The sequence below is a fragment of the Bubalus kerabau genome, chromosome 2 (assembly GCF_029407905.1).
Source record: "Bubalus kerabau isolate K-KA32 ecotype Philippines breed swamp buffalo chromosome 2, PCC_UOA_SB_1v2, whole genome shotgun sequence".
NCBI lineage: Eukaryota > Metazoa > Chordata > Mammalia > Artiodactyla > Bovidae > Bubalus > Bubalus kerabau.
The window spans coordinates 48,050,501-48,065,598 of NC_073625.1; the positions used below are offsets into that span (position 1 = coordinate 48,050,501).

At 48.5% G+C, this 15,098-nt stretch overlaps 1 protein-coding gene across 10 annotated transcripts in view; it reads right to left on the reverse strand.

The window, feature by feature from the left end:
• The window catches only part of ITSN1 (intersectin 1), a 244,199-nt gene that overhangs the window by 20,420 nt on the left and 208,681 nt on the right, over positions 1-15,098 (reverse strand). For all 10 annotated transcript variants that reach the window (XM_055567645.1, XM_055567643.1, XM_055567641.1 and 7 more), the window contains 3 exons: positions 14,053-14,159; positions 7,341-7,524; positions 5,294-5,392 (listed from right to left, as the gene is read on the reverse strand). In XM_055567645.1, coding sequence (XP_055423620.1) covers positions 5,294-5,392; positions 7,341-7,524; positions 14,053-14,159 — 390 coding nt within the window. The remainder of the gene's footprint in view (positions 1-5,293; positions 5,393-7,340; positions 7,525-14,052; positions 14,160-15,098) is intronic.

The window sequence follows — 15,098 nt, forward strand, 5'->3', positions numbered from 1 at the left end:
GGAGGGCATGGCAACCCACTCCAGTATTCTTGTCTGGAGACTCCCATGGACAGAGGAACCTGGCAGGCTACAGTCCATGGGGTCACAAAGAGTCAGACACAACTAAGCAACTAAACACAGCACACAGAACCTCCTTTAAAAGGTTGTTGGGAGGACTACATGGCTTGATACAAGAAAGCACTTTGCAGAGTACCTGGCCCTTTGATGGTGCTCCCCTCAGATTCTCAAAGGAGTCTGAGGACACTGAAAACAGTCCTCGTGGGGAAAGACACGAAGACTGAGGAAGCATCCTAAGCCACTTTGCAATGTACTAGGGGTATGTTGAGTGTGCACTTGCTCATGCCTTATCCATATACAGGCTTCCCTGACAGTTCAGACGATAAAGAATCTGCCTGCAAGGCAGGAGACATAAGAGATGCAGGTTCGATCCCTGGGTTGGGAAGATCACCTGAGGAGGAAATGGCAACCCACTCCAGTATTCTTGCCTGGAGAATCCCCATGGACAGAGGAGCCTGGTGGGCTACAGTCCATGGGGTCACAGAGTCGGACATGACTCAGTGGTTAACACTGTCCACATATAAATAATTCAAGTGGGTTTTATCCTGAATAATATCTCATCAGCAAGGTATACTTTGGTTTAAGGTCCTAAGTAGGCACTCGATTTGGGAAAAACACCCAATCTAGGTATTGTGAGTTCCCCAACTTCCCTTGTGGCTCACCTGGTAAAGAGTCCACCTATAATGCAGGAGACCTGGGTTCCAACCCTGGGTTGGGAAGATCCCACAGAGAAGGGAATGGCTACCCACTCCAGTATCTGGCCTAGAGAATTCCATGGACTGTATAGACCACGGAGTTGCCAAGAGTCAGACACGACTGAGCAACTTTCACAATCATTTCCAAACCACAGCTCCAGCTCTGGGTGGATCCTGGCTATACATTCAAATCCCTTTGAAAAGTCCTGACCTCAACTCTGACCATATCAAAATCCCCAGGGGTAGGACTCAGGCATTGAAATTTTCTAGAGCTTCCCAGGTAATTCTAATGTACAACCGAGTCTGAGGACCACTGCTCTAGACGGGAATCCCACATAGCAGATTGTGTGAATTCATTTTTTTTTCAAAAATGAAAATAGATATATTGCTTTTTCTCATTGTAAAAGTACTATTGTATAACGTATGAAAGTTAGAAAATTTAGAAAGTTATAAGGAACCTAAAAAAACACCTTTAATTGCGCCATCGGATAATAATCTCGGTCTTTCCTGTTCACTGACTTCCCAGGTGGCGTTAGTGCTAATGAATCCTCCTGCCAATGCAGGAGACACACAAACACATGCTCACTCCCTGGGTTGGGAAGACCCCCCGAAGAAGGGAATGGTAACCTGCTCCGGTATTCTTGCCTGGAGAATCCCATGGACAGAGGAGCCTAGCAGGCTCTAGTCCATGAGGACACAGAAATTTGGACGTGACTGAGAATAGCATATTGAAAAGCAGAGACATTACTTTGCCAACAAAGGTCCGTCTAGTCAAGGCTGTGGTTTTTCCTGTGGTCATGTATGGATGTGAGAGTTGGACTGTGAAGAAGGCTGAGCACCGAAGAATTGATGCTTTTGAACTGTGGTGTTGGAGAAGACTCTTGAGAGTCCCTTGGCCTGCAAGGAGATTCAACTAGTCCATTCTGAAGGAGATCAGCCCTGGGATTTCTTTGGAAGGAATGATGCTAAAGCTGAAACTCCAGTACTTTGGCCACCTCATGCGAAGAGTTGACTCATTGGAAAAGACTCTGATGCTGGGAGGGATTGGGGGCAGGAGGAGAAGGGGACGACAGAGGATGAGATGGCTGGATGGCATCACTGACTCGATGGACGTGAGTCTCAGTGAACTCCGGGAGTTGGTGATGGACAGGGAGGCCTGGCGTGCTGCAGTTCATGGGGTCGCAAAGAGTGGGACACGACTGAGTGACTGAACTGAACTGAACTGAGCGACCAAGCACACATACACATTCTGTTTGTTAATACATTCTGCCTAGATATAAATACATATAATTTTTTAAGAATAAAAATTGGATCACACTGCCATACTACGCTACCATTTTGTACTTGCTTTTTCCCCACTTCATGGCAGTTATAGCATGTTATTTAATATATATGAATTATAGATCATCATATGATGATCACTTCACATGAATCTAAATCATAAGTTAAAAAAATTTTTTATTGAAGTATATTTATCATTTTTAAGGATTCTATAATATGTCATTGTAAGGATGAGCCACAATGCATAAAACTTCATATTTTTCAGTATTTCTCTGATTAATTCTTTAGAATAAATTCCTAGAGATGGAAATGCTGAGCCAAAGAGAACATGGAGTTTGATGTATACATCACCCTCCGAAGGCTGAACCAGTCTACCCTCCATAAGCAAACCTGCCAACACTATGGACTCACAGTCCTTTCAATAAATGTGCACCTGGCAAGCCAAAAGCAATATATTTTCTTGTTTAGTTATGCATTTCTTTCATTATCAGAGAATTTGAATTTTGTGTACATTTAGTGCATAAGTACATTAAATGAGAAAGCTAACATTTATGTACTGCTTAGTATGAGGCAGATGGACATATATTCATTCACTCACTTAACTTCTCAGAACACCACGCAGTAGGTACTATCAATGCCTCTATTTTACAGATAAAGGAGCTGAGGCCCAGAGAGGTAAGCTAAGTCTCCCAAGGACACGCAGCAGTGGTACGGGAGATTCAGGTCCAAGCAGCCTGGTTCCTAACAACACATGCTTTACTACTATTCCACACTCCTCTCAGAGACGCCTAGTTAAAGATTTCACCTATTTTTCTTTTTATCTTTTTTTAAAACCAATTTTTCTATTAGGGTATTTGTCTTTTTCTTCTTGAGCTGTAAGAGTGCTTTAGATACAAACATACACACACGATCTCTGTATCTTTCAGTATCTACTTGGATACAGTTAAAGTGTTTACTCAGTTTATATCTGTTCTTTGTCTTTTAATGTTTGTTATATTTTGTTACACGGAATTTTTTAAGAAAATGTTTATTCAAATAATAATGTTCTTGATATGCAAGATTCAAATAATACAGAATATTGAGAACCATTGTGCTGTCTCCCTTCTGCTTTCCTGCCTCAGAGGGAAACATGCCCAGAGCAAAGGGCATCCCTTTAGACGCTCCACATGCATTTAATACCCACCCAGAGTTTTTCCAAAATAGACCCTACTGCAGGATGGCTTGTGAGGGGTTTTGTCTGTTTGCTTGTTTTACTTAATAGCATTTTCTAGATATCACTCCAACTAATACATAAAAGTCTCTTTCATAGTACAGATTCACCACTTTAAGTACTCTCCTTAATGAACATCTAGTTGTTCCCAGAAGAAAGTATTTTTTTTCGAAAGTATTTTTTTTCAAGTTGCTGCAACTTTAACTCCTTTAAAGCTCTGTCTTTGGTGCCGTGCTAAGAATTTCCCCATCTTACTATTATAAAGAATATTTTTTGCAGCTTTCCATCTGTATCTTGTAACTGCCACCTTTTAAAATTCTGTTCTTAGTTTTGCTAGTTTTCCGTTCATTGTTTTGGGTTCTCAAGGGGGTAGAAATCATGTTTATGCAAAGAATGATAATTTGTTTTTTCCTTTTTAATATGTATGCTTCTCAGGTCTTCTCTTGTTTTTGTTTTTCTTCCCATTGACTAGATCTAGAACGCCTGTTTTAAAAACTTGTTTCCAACATCAATTTGCAACTAAATATTGTGGAAAGTAAACAAAGTTTTGAATTAGTTTAATAGTAACCATATGTTGGAGAAAAGGAAACGGTAGATTGAAAGCATCTTTCAAAACTAATTATTTAATTCAGCCAATGTGACCACATTGTACTCTGTGGGGTGGAACCGGGGTTGGACTGAGGAGATGCTTACATGAGAGAGAAACTTGTGACATATAAGGGGATTCAGCAAATAAGTAAATATACTGAGGATAATGAGAGCAAAGCTTCTCATGGAGAAGGGAGTTATATACATAGAAAGGGGGAAGGCTAGAATAAATTCTGTGATATCATTAGAACAGGAACTATTGGTGTGAACTCATGGCTTCTAACATATACATATATGATCTTAAATATATGTTTGTACACGTATGTGTATGTAACAGTGTGTATGGATGTATACACACATATATGTTTCCCAACTCTGCCACTGAGAGACTCAAGAGGCAACAACACCTCGGAAGCAGTGAGCACACCAGTGTACAGATGTGGGTTTCTAAATTCCTCACTGAAAGGAACCAGATCTAAAACCTCTCTCCACAAGCCAGCCTCCCTGTGCTTACAGAATCACAGGCTCAGAGGATGTCTAAGTCTGTTCACTCACTTTAAGGATGGGCACACTGAAACCCTAATTTCTTCTTTTCTTTTGGCATTGGCTTTCTTGAAATGACAGGAGAACAGCAATCATCTAATATCAACATAGAGTATCTCACAATGGCTTTCTGAGGACAGGTGGTAGAAACTGTATTCCTTTCTCTCTTTCTTAGAGCTTCCCTGGTGGCGCAGATGGTAAAGCATCTGCCTGCAGTGCGGGAGACCTGGGTTCGATCCCCAGGTGGGGAAGATCCTCTGGAGAAGGAAATGGCAACCCACTCCAGTATTTTTGCCTGGAAAATTCCATGGATGGAGGAGCCTGATAGGCTACAGTCCGTGGGGTCCCAAAGAATAGGACACGACTGAGTGACTTCACTTTCTTTTCACTTTTCTCTCTTTCTTCTTAGGAAAACCAAAGCATCAAGACCCTGCCTGTATTAGGGAAAGAACTGACTTACAAGGTGGAAGCCACTTGTTTGTTTGCTCAGCCGATGTGTGTATTATTAGCTCTGTTCACAATAAACCTTTCTGGGGCTTCCCTGCTGGCTCAGACTGTAAAGACTCTGCCTGCAATGCAGGAGACCCAGGTTCAATCCCTGGGTTGGGAAGATCCCCTGGAGAAGGGACTGGCTATGCACTCCAGTATTCTGGCCTGGAGAATCCCACGGACAGAGGAGCCCGGTGGACCACAGTCCATGGGGGTCGCAAAGAGTCAGACACACTAAGCGACTAACACTTTCACAGTAATCCAGCTTTTCTTTCAGAGTTACCATGCAGACACCTCCTATAGCCTGTTGGTATATGGTTTCTACACAACAGATACCTGGTGTGTTGGCTGGGGAACCTGCCCCTGACCCCAGATCCCAGACCTGCTGAGATAGCATTCCTCTGCTTGAAAAGGCAAGGCAGTTACTTACATTTTTAATGATCAGTGGGTATCTCGTTACTCGTTGCATAGGCTTCAGTATAAAACTAGACAGGGGCATTCCCTTACAGCGTGGGTCCATGGCCAGCCTCTGAAAAAAAAGAGATTTTTTTTTTAATGTTCTTAAGAAGTCTGCAAAATCCGGTTAGTGACGTCACACCATTGTTACTCATGACTCCCCGCCCCTCGCATTGTCTCATTTGTCTGGACGACAACTGGGGAGCCTGGAGCTGGAAGAGCCAGGCTGTTGCCCTGGGCCAGGGGGAGGCGTGTTCCAGATGGAGGGTGGGAGCTGATGATGGGTGTGACTCAGCGGCAGGGTTAACCCTGCTCCCCAGTCCCGCAGACCTTCCAGGCTCCTAACTTCCAGAGATGAGATTCTAGCTTTACAGAGAATAGTCCATCTGGATACCTGCCAAAACTCTACAGCATTCCTAGGAACAAGGAGAGTCGCAAAACTCTAGGGTCAGAAAAAGAATGCCCTTGAGTGCCAGAGACACTGCAGGTCCCAAGTCTCACTGCACCCGCGGGTAGGAGCCCCCAGGCAGGGTGGGGATGGCGAAGCTGAGACGCGATGCTCAGGCCCCTGGGACTCCGGTTGTCTCCACTCTGGACTCCTTCACCTCTTTCTTTCCACTTTCGTCAACTGAACTGGAGGACAAGAGTCCTTCTGCACCAAAAAGGCGACTCTGTTCTGTAAGCCACAGGGGTTATATGTGACAGCTCTCTGGTCAGGCTAATGCCTCAGGAACAGGTTTAACACCCTAGGGCCTGTCAGCACCTGGACCCGCTCCAGCCATGGACACCCTTATTCCAGGAACTCTTTGCAGCTGCCAAAGGCAGGACAAAGTCCCGCAGGGATGAGGCCGGGAGAGGTGATGAGGCGAGGCACGAGCAGGGAATGGGGAATAAGGCCCCTCCCTGGGCTGAGGTCAGCGTTTCCCTGAAGTTCAAGCGCGTGCAGTGATGGACTCATTCTGCCTGTGCCCAGGGGAGACCCTTGGCCCTTGGGGGGACCCCCAGGTGGCCCATGGTACCCACCAGCCCAGCACTACCTCCAGTCTCCAGCCCACCCTAGGCCTACTTCTTGGCCGTGTTTCTCCTTTAGAATGACTTTAGACGTTCCATTCATTGGATAGCAAATCCAAGCATTTAACTTTAGAAACAAGGAGAGAAAGAAAGAACGAGAACACGTGATGCTGTAGCCCAGAAGAGACGGCACATTCACCCAGAAGAGACGATGATGCCACAAACAAGGTTACAGGGAGGGTGGGAAAGCCTCCCCCCACCCCAAATCCAGGAGGCACAAAGATAAGCTTGTTGTTAGTGCGCTGACTCCGCTGCCCACTCATCAGAATGTGCCTGCTTAGCACAAGTCGCTTTAGTCTCCTCTCTCCACTCTGGGAGAGGTGGGGGCTGATGGGGTGGGCTGGCCCAGCCAGCAAGGACCATCCCCGCCAAGGCCGGGTCCCGGGGCAGCAGGCCCGAAGCCCGAGGCCCCCAGCAGCTCGGGGTCCCCTCCCCACAATGTTCCCTGGTCACACACGACTCTCCAGACCCTGGTTACCCTACAAAGCAGAGGTCCTGTCATCTCACACTCACCCCCGCTGATTTCCTAGGGCTTGAGCTCATCGAAAAGAACCAACTAGGGCGGGAAAATTAAAGGGTCCATTGGGATTCCCTTTGTCAGCAAAGGGCAGAGAGCAGCAGAGAAATGAGGATACTCAGATTAAACAGAATAGCAGACCTGAGACCTGCCAGTCCTCCTAGGCCTGAAAATGAGACGAAGGATTTTAAATTGGTATTGCAAGAACACCACTTGCACCTGGACCGCAGACTGGAGTTTCCAGGTCAGCGCTGGTCCCTCGCCAAGCCCATCCCCACGGCCCCAGTCACACCCACCGGTGAGGGCCAGCCCCCCCTCCTGTGCAGCTGAGACCTTGCCCCTGTTGGCCTTCCGTGCACGTGCGATTGCACACCAGCTGCCTGCAGATGGCCCCTTGTGGGGGCAGGGGCTCAGCTGAGCCAGGGCTCCTCACTTTAACAAACTCCTTGAAGTCTGGGGCCTCGTCAGTCTTCTGCTGGATCAAGGCGGCCCCGTTGAGCTGGCAGCTGCAGAAGCGGATGTAGGGCTGCATGTGTGGCAGCTGGGCCGTCAGGATGTCTCCGATCATCTTCACGGGCATCTTCTCCCCAGACATCTTCTTGCGGACCCTCAGCGCTCTGCACAGAAACGCAGCAAGTGAGCACCCCACCTTCGCGCTCTCTGATGGGAACATGGCACACTTCTAGGTGGCACAGAAATGGGATGTGTGTGAGGGGCACAAACCCAGGGCCACTAAGCATCTATGTGGGAGACAAGGGACAGAAAAAGAAATGAGTCTAGTGCTACAGAGAGGTGTCCCTGGGGCATTTTTCTTTTTTTGGCATGATGGTTATCTGCTGGCTCTTAGAAAGAAAGACTAAAAAAAAAAAAAAAAAAAAAAAATTTTTTTTTGCCAAACAAGTCAGTATAAAAGACAATATTTTCGTGTGGAAATATATAGAATCTTTCTTAAAAAGAAAAATAATTTGGACATGATCCCTGGGTGGATGTCTTGCCTGATGCATGGTCCATCCAGGCTGGTCTGGCCCCAGCCCTGAATCCATTTCCAGGACCAGTGCTGCCGGCCAAGGGAAGCTGTTGTGGCCAAGGGCCGTGGAGGCTCAACTTCAGACCCAACGAAACACAGTGAAGATGGCAAATCAACTGCCACAGGAAAAGAATCCTGTTATGTTCATGAAAGCCACGCTTAAATGATGGTCTGAACTATCTGTGCTTCACTCCTGCGGCCAACTTGCAGTTGACTGGATTAAGAGAGCTCTGAAGAGAGAAGGCTATTTATATGATAATGGAGCAATGGACCTGGAAGTCGGGGACCAGAGGGACTGCAAAGTGTTTGTTCAGGAGTTCTCTGCAGTATGAGTGCTCAGGGCCGTGCATCTCACCCTCCTAACTTGTATGGCAACTCCTAACCAACTACGATAAGAAGGGCACGGTACTGAGCTTCCACACAACAAGGACAGCAATGTACCCGGAGGCAAGGCCACAGCACGGGAGGCCATGGGTGAGTTCTGCTTACCCTAGTGACTATGGATGATCAACAGATGGATGGATAGAACAGAATGGCGTAACACATGATTTCAACATAAGCGTGGGAGGACGTTACTATGAATTCCTCTGGTTGCCTTCATGGTTGTGGGTAGGGCTATGTGATTCCCAAAAGGTGCTGCAGTCTTAGTATCAAAAACTTCAGATCACTTTCTTTCCCCCACATCTTTGGTTAAAGAAAAAAATTTAAAAATCTTTGGACTGGGCAAGCAAGCTAAGGAAAGAAACTTTAGGGACAGTGCCTTATATGGTCTAAACAACCAGCGATTCCCCCCTTAAGCAGATGCCATTGTGGGAAGAGGTGCTGGCCATTGCTGGTTGGCTGGGGCATGAGGAGTGGCAGCTTGGTATCCCCAGGATGGCCAGGTGGTGACTGCCCATTGGGTGGCTGGTGTGGAATATCTCCCAACATGTAGAAATTGGCTCAAGGGCGACATCACCACCAATTCTGGGGGGCGAGCGCAGTGAGTAACCAGGTTATTAATACAAACTTGGGAAGATGGAAACAGGAAGAAATTCCATCATTCCATGATTTTCCAATGAGGAGTAACATAGTCTTTCTGCAAGGGAATAAAAGTGTTTTTACCTGCCTCCCTCTTTTTTCTTTTTTTCTAAATGATGAGGAGACAAGAAAAAGGGAAAAGGAAAAAGATGACATGCAGATCATCACTGTGTTGAGGAAGTTAAGCCAGGTCCCAGGTTCTGAGGCCCACACTTGTAGACTTGAGTTGATCTTGCATAGGGGGGCAGACAGGGCCTGCAATGGACCAGGCACCTGTTAGGTTTAGCTGCGGGCCTCCTGGGATGTTCTACTGCACAGGACTGGGCTTGAGTGTGTTGGAACAGGGGTCACCAAGCTCAGGGACGGCACGAGTGCTGCAGCCACAGCGCCGCCCCTTGGGGAGCTAATCCGTAATCTCACAGAAAGCTCAATACATGCAAGGTCTTGAACTGCGACAGAAATCAAATCAGTCAGTGAATGCATTGGCGTGCTCGCTGTTTGCTGAGCGAATGAGTAACCCTCTGAAGTCTGCGGATCAAAAGAACGAGCAAGAGAGTTGGCTTTCATGAATGTGTCCTAGGCATCAAACACTTCTTTTTAACATGTATGACTTATTGGGTTGGCCAAAATTTTCATTCAGGTTTCTCCGTAAGATGGTATGAAAAATCCGTTATGAACCTTTCGGCCAAAGCAACAGTATCCCTCTTGACTGTTGGGGAAACTGAGGCACGTGGAAATCGAGTGACTTGACCAGGGTCACACAGCTCACGGGTGACAGGAAACCCTGGAACTCGGGGTGGGGGCGGGATCTGACTCCAAAGCCCATAGAGTATAAGCACCAAGAGCAGCCCCACCTCCACTCAAGCTGCCCTGGGCTCCCGGCCCCCCTCACTCCAGATGCCTCCTGCCATTCCGCCAACAGGGGCTTCCCCAGCCCCTGTGCTCGGCCTTCCCTGCCGGCCTTCCTCTCCCCTCCTCCAAGGCACTCCCACCTCCCCTCTCACCCTGTCCACGCCCAGCCAAAGTCCTTCCTTCTCCCCATCCTGTCTTTACCCACCAAGGTATCTTTTTTTTGGCGTATACCTTGGAGTATACTATACCTTGGGCTTCCCTGGTGACTCAGACGGTAAAGCATCTGCCTGCTATCAATCACTGTGTCAGGAAGATCCCCTTGAGAAGGAAATGGCAACCCACTCCACTATTCTTGCCTGGAAAATCCCATGGATGGATGAGCCTGGTAGTCTACAGTCCATGAGGTTGTAAAGCGTTGGACACAGCTGAACGACTTCTCTCGCTTTGGAGTATAGTTGCTTTACAATGTCGTGTTAATTTCTGCTGTACAGCAACGTGAATCAGCTGTACATACATCCCTTCCCTCTTGAGCCTCCCTCCCCACCACCATCCCACCCCTCTGGTCATCATGAAGCACGGAGCTGAACTCCCTGAGCTATATAGCAAGTTCCCACTAGCTATCTATTCAAGGTATGTTTTCCAGTTCTAATCCATTTTTCTTTGTTTTTCTGCCTTAAAGAAAACTGTGTCTTCTTCTTCTTAAATTATTCTTGTTATCTTCTTCTTTGGAGAAGGCAATGGCACCCCACTCCAGTACTCTTGCCTGGAAACTCCCATGGACGGAGGAGCCTGGTAGGCTGCAGTCCATGGGGTCGCGAACAGTCGGACATGACTGAGCGACTTCACTTTCAGGCATTGGAGAAGGAAATGGCAACCCACTCCAGTGTTCTTGCCTGGAGAATCCCGGAGACGGGGGAGCCTGGTGGGCTGCCGTCTGTGGGGTCGCACGGAGTTGGACACGACTGAAGCGACGTAGTAGTAGTAGTACTATCTTCTTCTTATCATACTTAAGTTGGAAATTGAATACTTAATATTTAAGGAAAACTTTTTTTGGAGAAGCTCTTTCATTTATTTTTATTTCTTCGAGCAAGGAAACAGGAAAGGATCTTGATAAAAACAGTTGCCAGCACTTGGTTCCACACGCCCTATCTCACTTCTGCATCCCTTCTCTTATCTCTTCTAATAGCCACTCCTAAGGGTCTGCATCTAGCTCCTAATTGTAAAAGGTTCTAGATTCTTCTGTCCTACTCTGCTTTCGAAGGCAAATTTCTCAGCTCTCTGCTCACAGGTAAGAGAGCCCAGAAGCAGCATTAGTAAGAAGTCTGAGCACACCAGGTAGCTCCCTTTTATGTTCGTTATGTTTGTTTCTTATTAATAAACCCTGTGTCCCCCTTTAAGTACAAGTTGTCGGTGGCCCTTGGATCAGGAGTGGAGCGTAAGTGACTGTCCACTGCAGCCCTCCAGGGAATGAAAGTGAAAGTGTTAGTTGCTCAGTTGTGTCCAACTCTTTCGACCCCATGGACTGTAGCCCACCAGGCTCCTCTGTCCATGGAATTCTCCAGGCAAGAATACTGTGGTGGGTATCCATTCCCTCCTGGTGGCTCAAATGGTAAAGAATCTGCCTGCAATGCAGGAGACCCGGGTTCAATCCCTGGGTTGGGAAGATCCCCTGAAGAAGGAAATGGCAACCCACTCCAGTATTCTTGCCTGGAGAATCCCCATGGACAGAGGATTCTTGTGGGCTACAGCCCATGGGGGTCACAAAGAGTCGGAACACGACTGAGCAACTTCACCTTCTTCAGGGGATCTTCCCAACCCAGGGATCGAAACTGGGTCTACCACATAGAAGGCAGGTTCTTTACTATCTGAGCCACTGCCTTAAATTCTCTTTTTCCTCAAATGCCTCCCTCTCCCATTGTGCCAGAAGCCCTAAATCTTCCCATTGCTGGGATTAGTCCTTTGCACAAAGAAGGTAAGTTTAAGCAGTGAAATTGTATAATCTACAATACGGGCCCTCATCATATAATTTTTTCCATTTTTCCTGGTATGTTTGAAAATTTTTCATAATAAGATGCTGAAAAGGGAAAAAAAAAAAGAAGAGAAAGAAAGAAATCAGGTCCCCAGAAAGCTCTTTCTAAATACAAGTATTAATATTTTATCTAAAAGATGAAAAGCTTAGCCAAACTAACCAATCAGGTCATCAGAGATGATAGAAGATGGGGATCAGAGATGCCTGGTGGGGCCGTGATTGGCAGGGTACCAGCTGTACACCTGATCTACTTGCTCCCTGGAATAACCCTGCATGCTAGACTGGGCAGGTGCTCTGACTGCAATCCTACAGCTTCTGAAACAAAGTGTTGGGGAGTTATCTGCCTGAGATAACTGCCCAAAGTGAGCTAGAAGGTGCTGGAGCCCAGATGAAAAATTGAGATGCCTCCCTCCTGGTTTCACCTGCTTTCCATCGAGGGCAGAACCGGGTGGAACCCCTAGTAGGGCCCTGAGTGTCATCCACAGAGCAGCCCGGGGCCCTGATCACCTTCTGTGTGACCTTGAACAAGTCACTCAGCCTCTCTGAGCTTGTTTCCGCAGCAGCAAGAGTGCTCTCGATTCCTACCTCTGGGGCTGTGGAGCATGTTGGCGCTGATAGGAGGAGGGAGCACAAGGGCCTGGCCTTGACAGAGCCCAAGAAAGGGGCTTCCGGTTCCCTGTCAGGAGCAGGAGGGAGGGTTAAAGTGCGAAGACAACAGAAAAGCAAGGGGGATGCTGAGGCGGGGTTTAGGGGCTCTCTGGAACATCAGACAGGTCTCCCCTCTCCCCACCCCCTCACTCACCCACCCAAGGAAAGCGGTGTTAGCGCGTAGGTGTGTTTTCAACAGAAGGTCTTTGTGTGCGTTTCAAAAGAACTCATCTCCACGCCTTTAGGTTGAGTACTTGTAGGTTCAGGGATAAATGAGCCCACTTGCCCCCAAGTGACAAGGCAGCCTCTCTCTGAAGGCAAGAGTGGGTACTCAGCTCACCCCAAGGCCCAAGCCCAGCACTTACTATGGACCAGGCAGTTGGTGTCTAAATGCTCCTTAGTGAGAACCCTACGTGGTGGTTACTACCCCCACTTTACAGATGAGGACACTGAGGCTCAGGGAGCACAAGTGACAATGAGAGCAGGTGGGCAACGGCAAGGGTGAGAGCCCAAGAATCCGACTCAGATCTATGCTAGCAGACTCCGCAGCATCTTTCTCAAGGAAGATTAATGGAAATACCTCCTCTAAACCATCCTCATCCTGTCATCTTTGATTATTTGTCTTCTAGAATGTACAGAGAGAGGATGTTCTGCTTTTGCTTCATGTCCACTTCGCCGCACCGCTCTGTCCATCCCTTCATCCACCCCCAAACACGCTCACAGTGGACGGCTGAAATCACTTCAGCAAATCCCAGGGGCCACACCCAGGAAAGAGCTGCTTCCCGTTTACATGAACCTAGAGATCAGGAGGAACCACCAGTTCCCAGGGCCTGTGTGCTGCCTCTGGGATCCCAGGACACTGTGGACCTAATCTGTGTTCTAGCAAGTGTTATACGGAGGCCTGATGGACACAGATTTGGAGGTTTTTTGTTTTTTTTTAAGGGATTGGATGATACAATCCAACCCCTTCCTTTTACAGGTGGGGAAACTGAGGAAGGGCGGTGAGTTGGGCTCCAAGCCCAGGTCTCTAGACATCTGGCCCAGTGTTTCTCCCTGGCCCTGCAGCTGCGACTGGGAACTGAAATATGAATAAAATACCCACTGCTTCAGGCCAGTATCTCAGAGGGACATCCTGAGAACCGCTGTGGACCGTGGCCATGGACGGTCCCACTGATTCCCATCTTCAGGAGGCAAGAAAGTCCCAAGAGACCAACGTGTCCCCCTGTGGATCCTGGGTCTGAGGGAAGGCATGAGGGCTGTCCCTCACCCCAGGTGGGGCCGGTCAGGGATCAGGACCCAGGATCAGCCCTTCTCTGTTCATTCTAGAACCACGGTAAAAGTAGGAACTGGGAGACCCGAGCAATCCACCCTCCCCAGGGAGAAACTCGGACTGTGATTCTAGAAGGCATCAGGTGAGAAAGAGTGATGGTGCCTGTGAGCAGAAATGAGGAAGAGAGGTAGGAAGACACGCAGCGGGGCATGCATGGAGAGGACACACGCGTGAAGCCACGCGGGGGTGCTAGTGGGTGAGCGCGAAGCCAGGCCGGGGGTTAGAGAGGAGAGGCTTACTTCAGTAGTTTGATATTACACATAATCAGCTCCTTCCAGTTAACAAAAATCATAGCACCCTCTTTTTCTGTCAGCAGCTCAGACTCCATCAGGGGTTTCTGAAAGATCTACAGATGCAGAAAACGAAGCAGTTCAGAAAGCAAACAGTTAGCTTGAAATTCAAACACACGCAATGCACCGATCTGTTCGGAGCAACGGGAAGGCCCGAGGTGTCTGCAGCCCTGCTCAGAAGCTCAGAAGCCGCCGAGTTTCTGAAGCAGGTGGTCCTCCCTCTGCCTGGGGGGAGGGGGTGCATGGAAGCGGGGTTCCCCATTGGGTCCACACACAGGTTTACAAGGAGGCCTGCTAAACTCTGGAGGACCGGCCTGAACTCAGCTGGGGGGTCTGGACAAAGGCACTCACGCTCTCACCAGCTGGCCACAGCCAGACGTGGGGGCTGAGAGATGCCCTGGGGTCGGTGGAGGGTGGCTCCCGCATTCCTGGCCTGGCATCAGTGGCCCAGACAAGCCTCAGGAGCTCCCGGGGAGCAGGGCCTCCAACCAGCAGCCTTGGGGATGGGATGGACCCCATGGCCCTGCCCACAGCGGGGCTGGACCTCGGGCAGAGCCAGGGGGTGCAGGCCTAGCCCCGAGGGGGTGCAGCTCCTCTCCTGGGCTCCAGGAAATACAGATGCCTGCCCAAGCCCCGAAGGGGTGGGCCACTCGCAGTACATCACGGATCTCAGCTGAGCCCCGCAAGGAGAGGTGGTTGCTACCCCTGGAGGCAGGCCACTCACTGGAAGGTTCCTTAGGGACCTAGTTTATTACAGACCTTAGTTTATTTCAGCCTGTCTTTGAAATAAACTTGGCTGGGCTAAGGCTGATCCCCAGGAGCCCCTACCCTTCACGGGTCCTTAAGCTGATGTTGAACCGGGCCTCCACCAGGCCACACACAACGTACCACATTTAAGGGCATGACACTCACATCCTCGACATGCGAGACTCCTAGTGACAGTCCTGTGTCTTGAGAAAGGGGTGCTTTTTCATCCCAATGGTTCCTAAGCACTC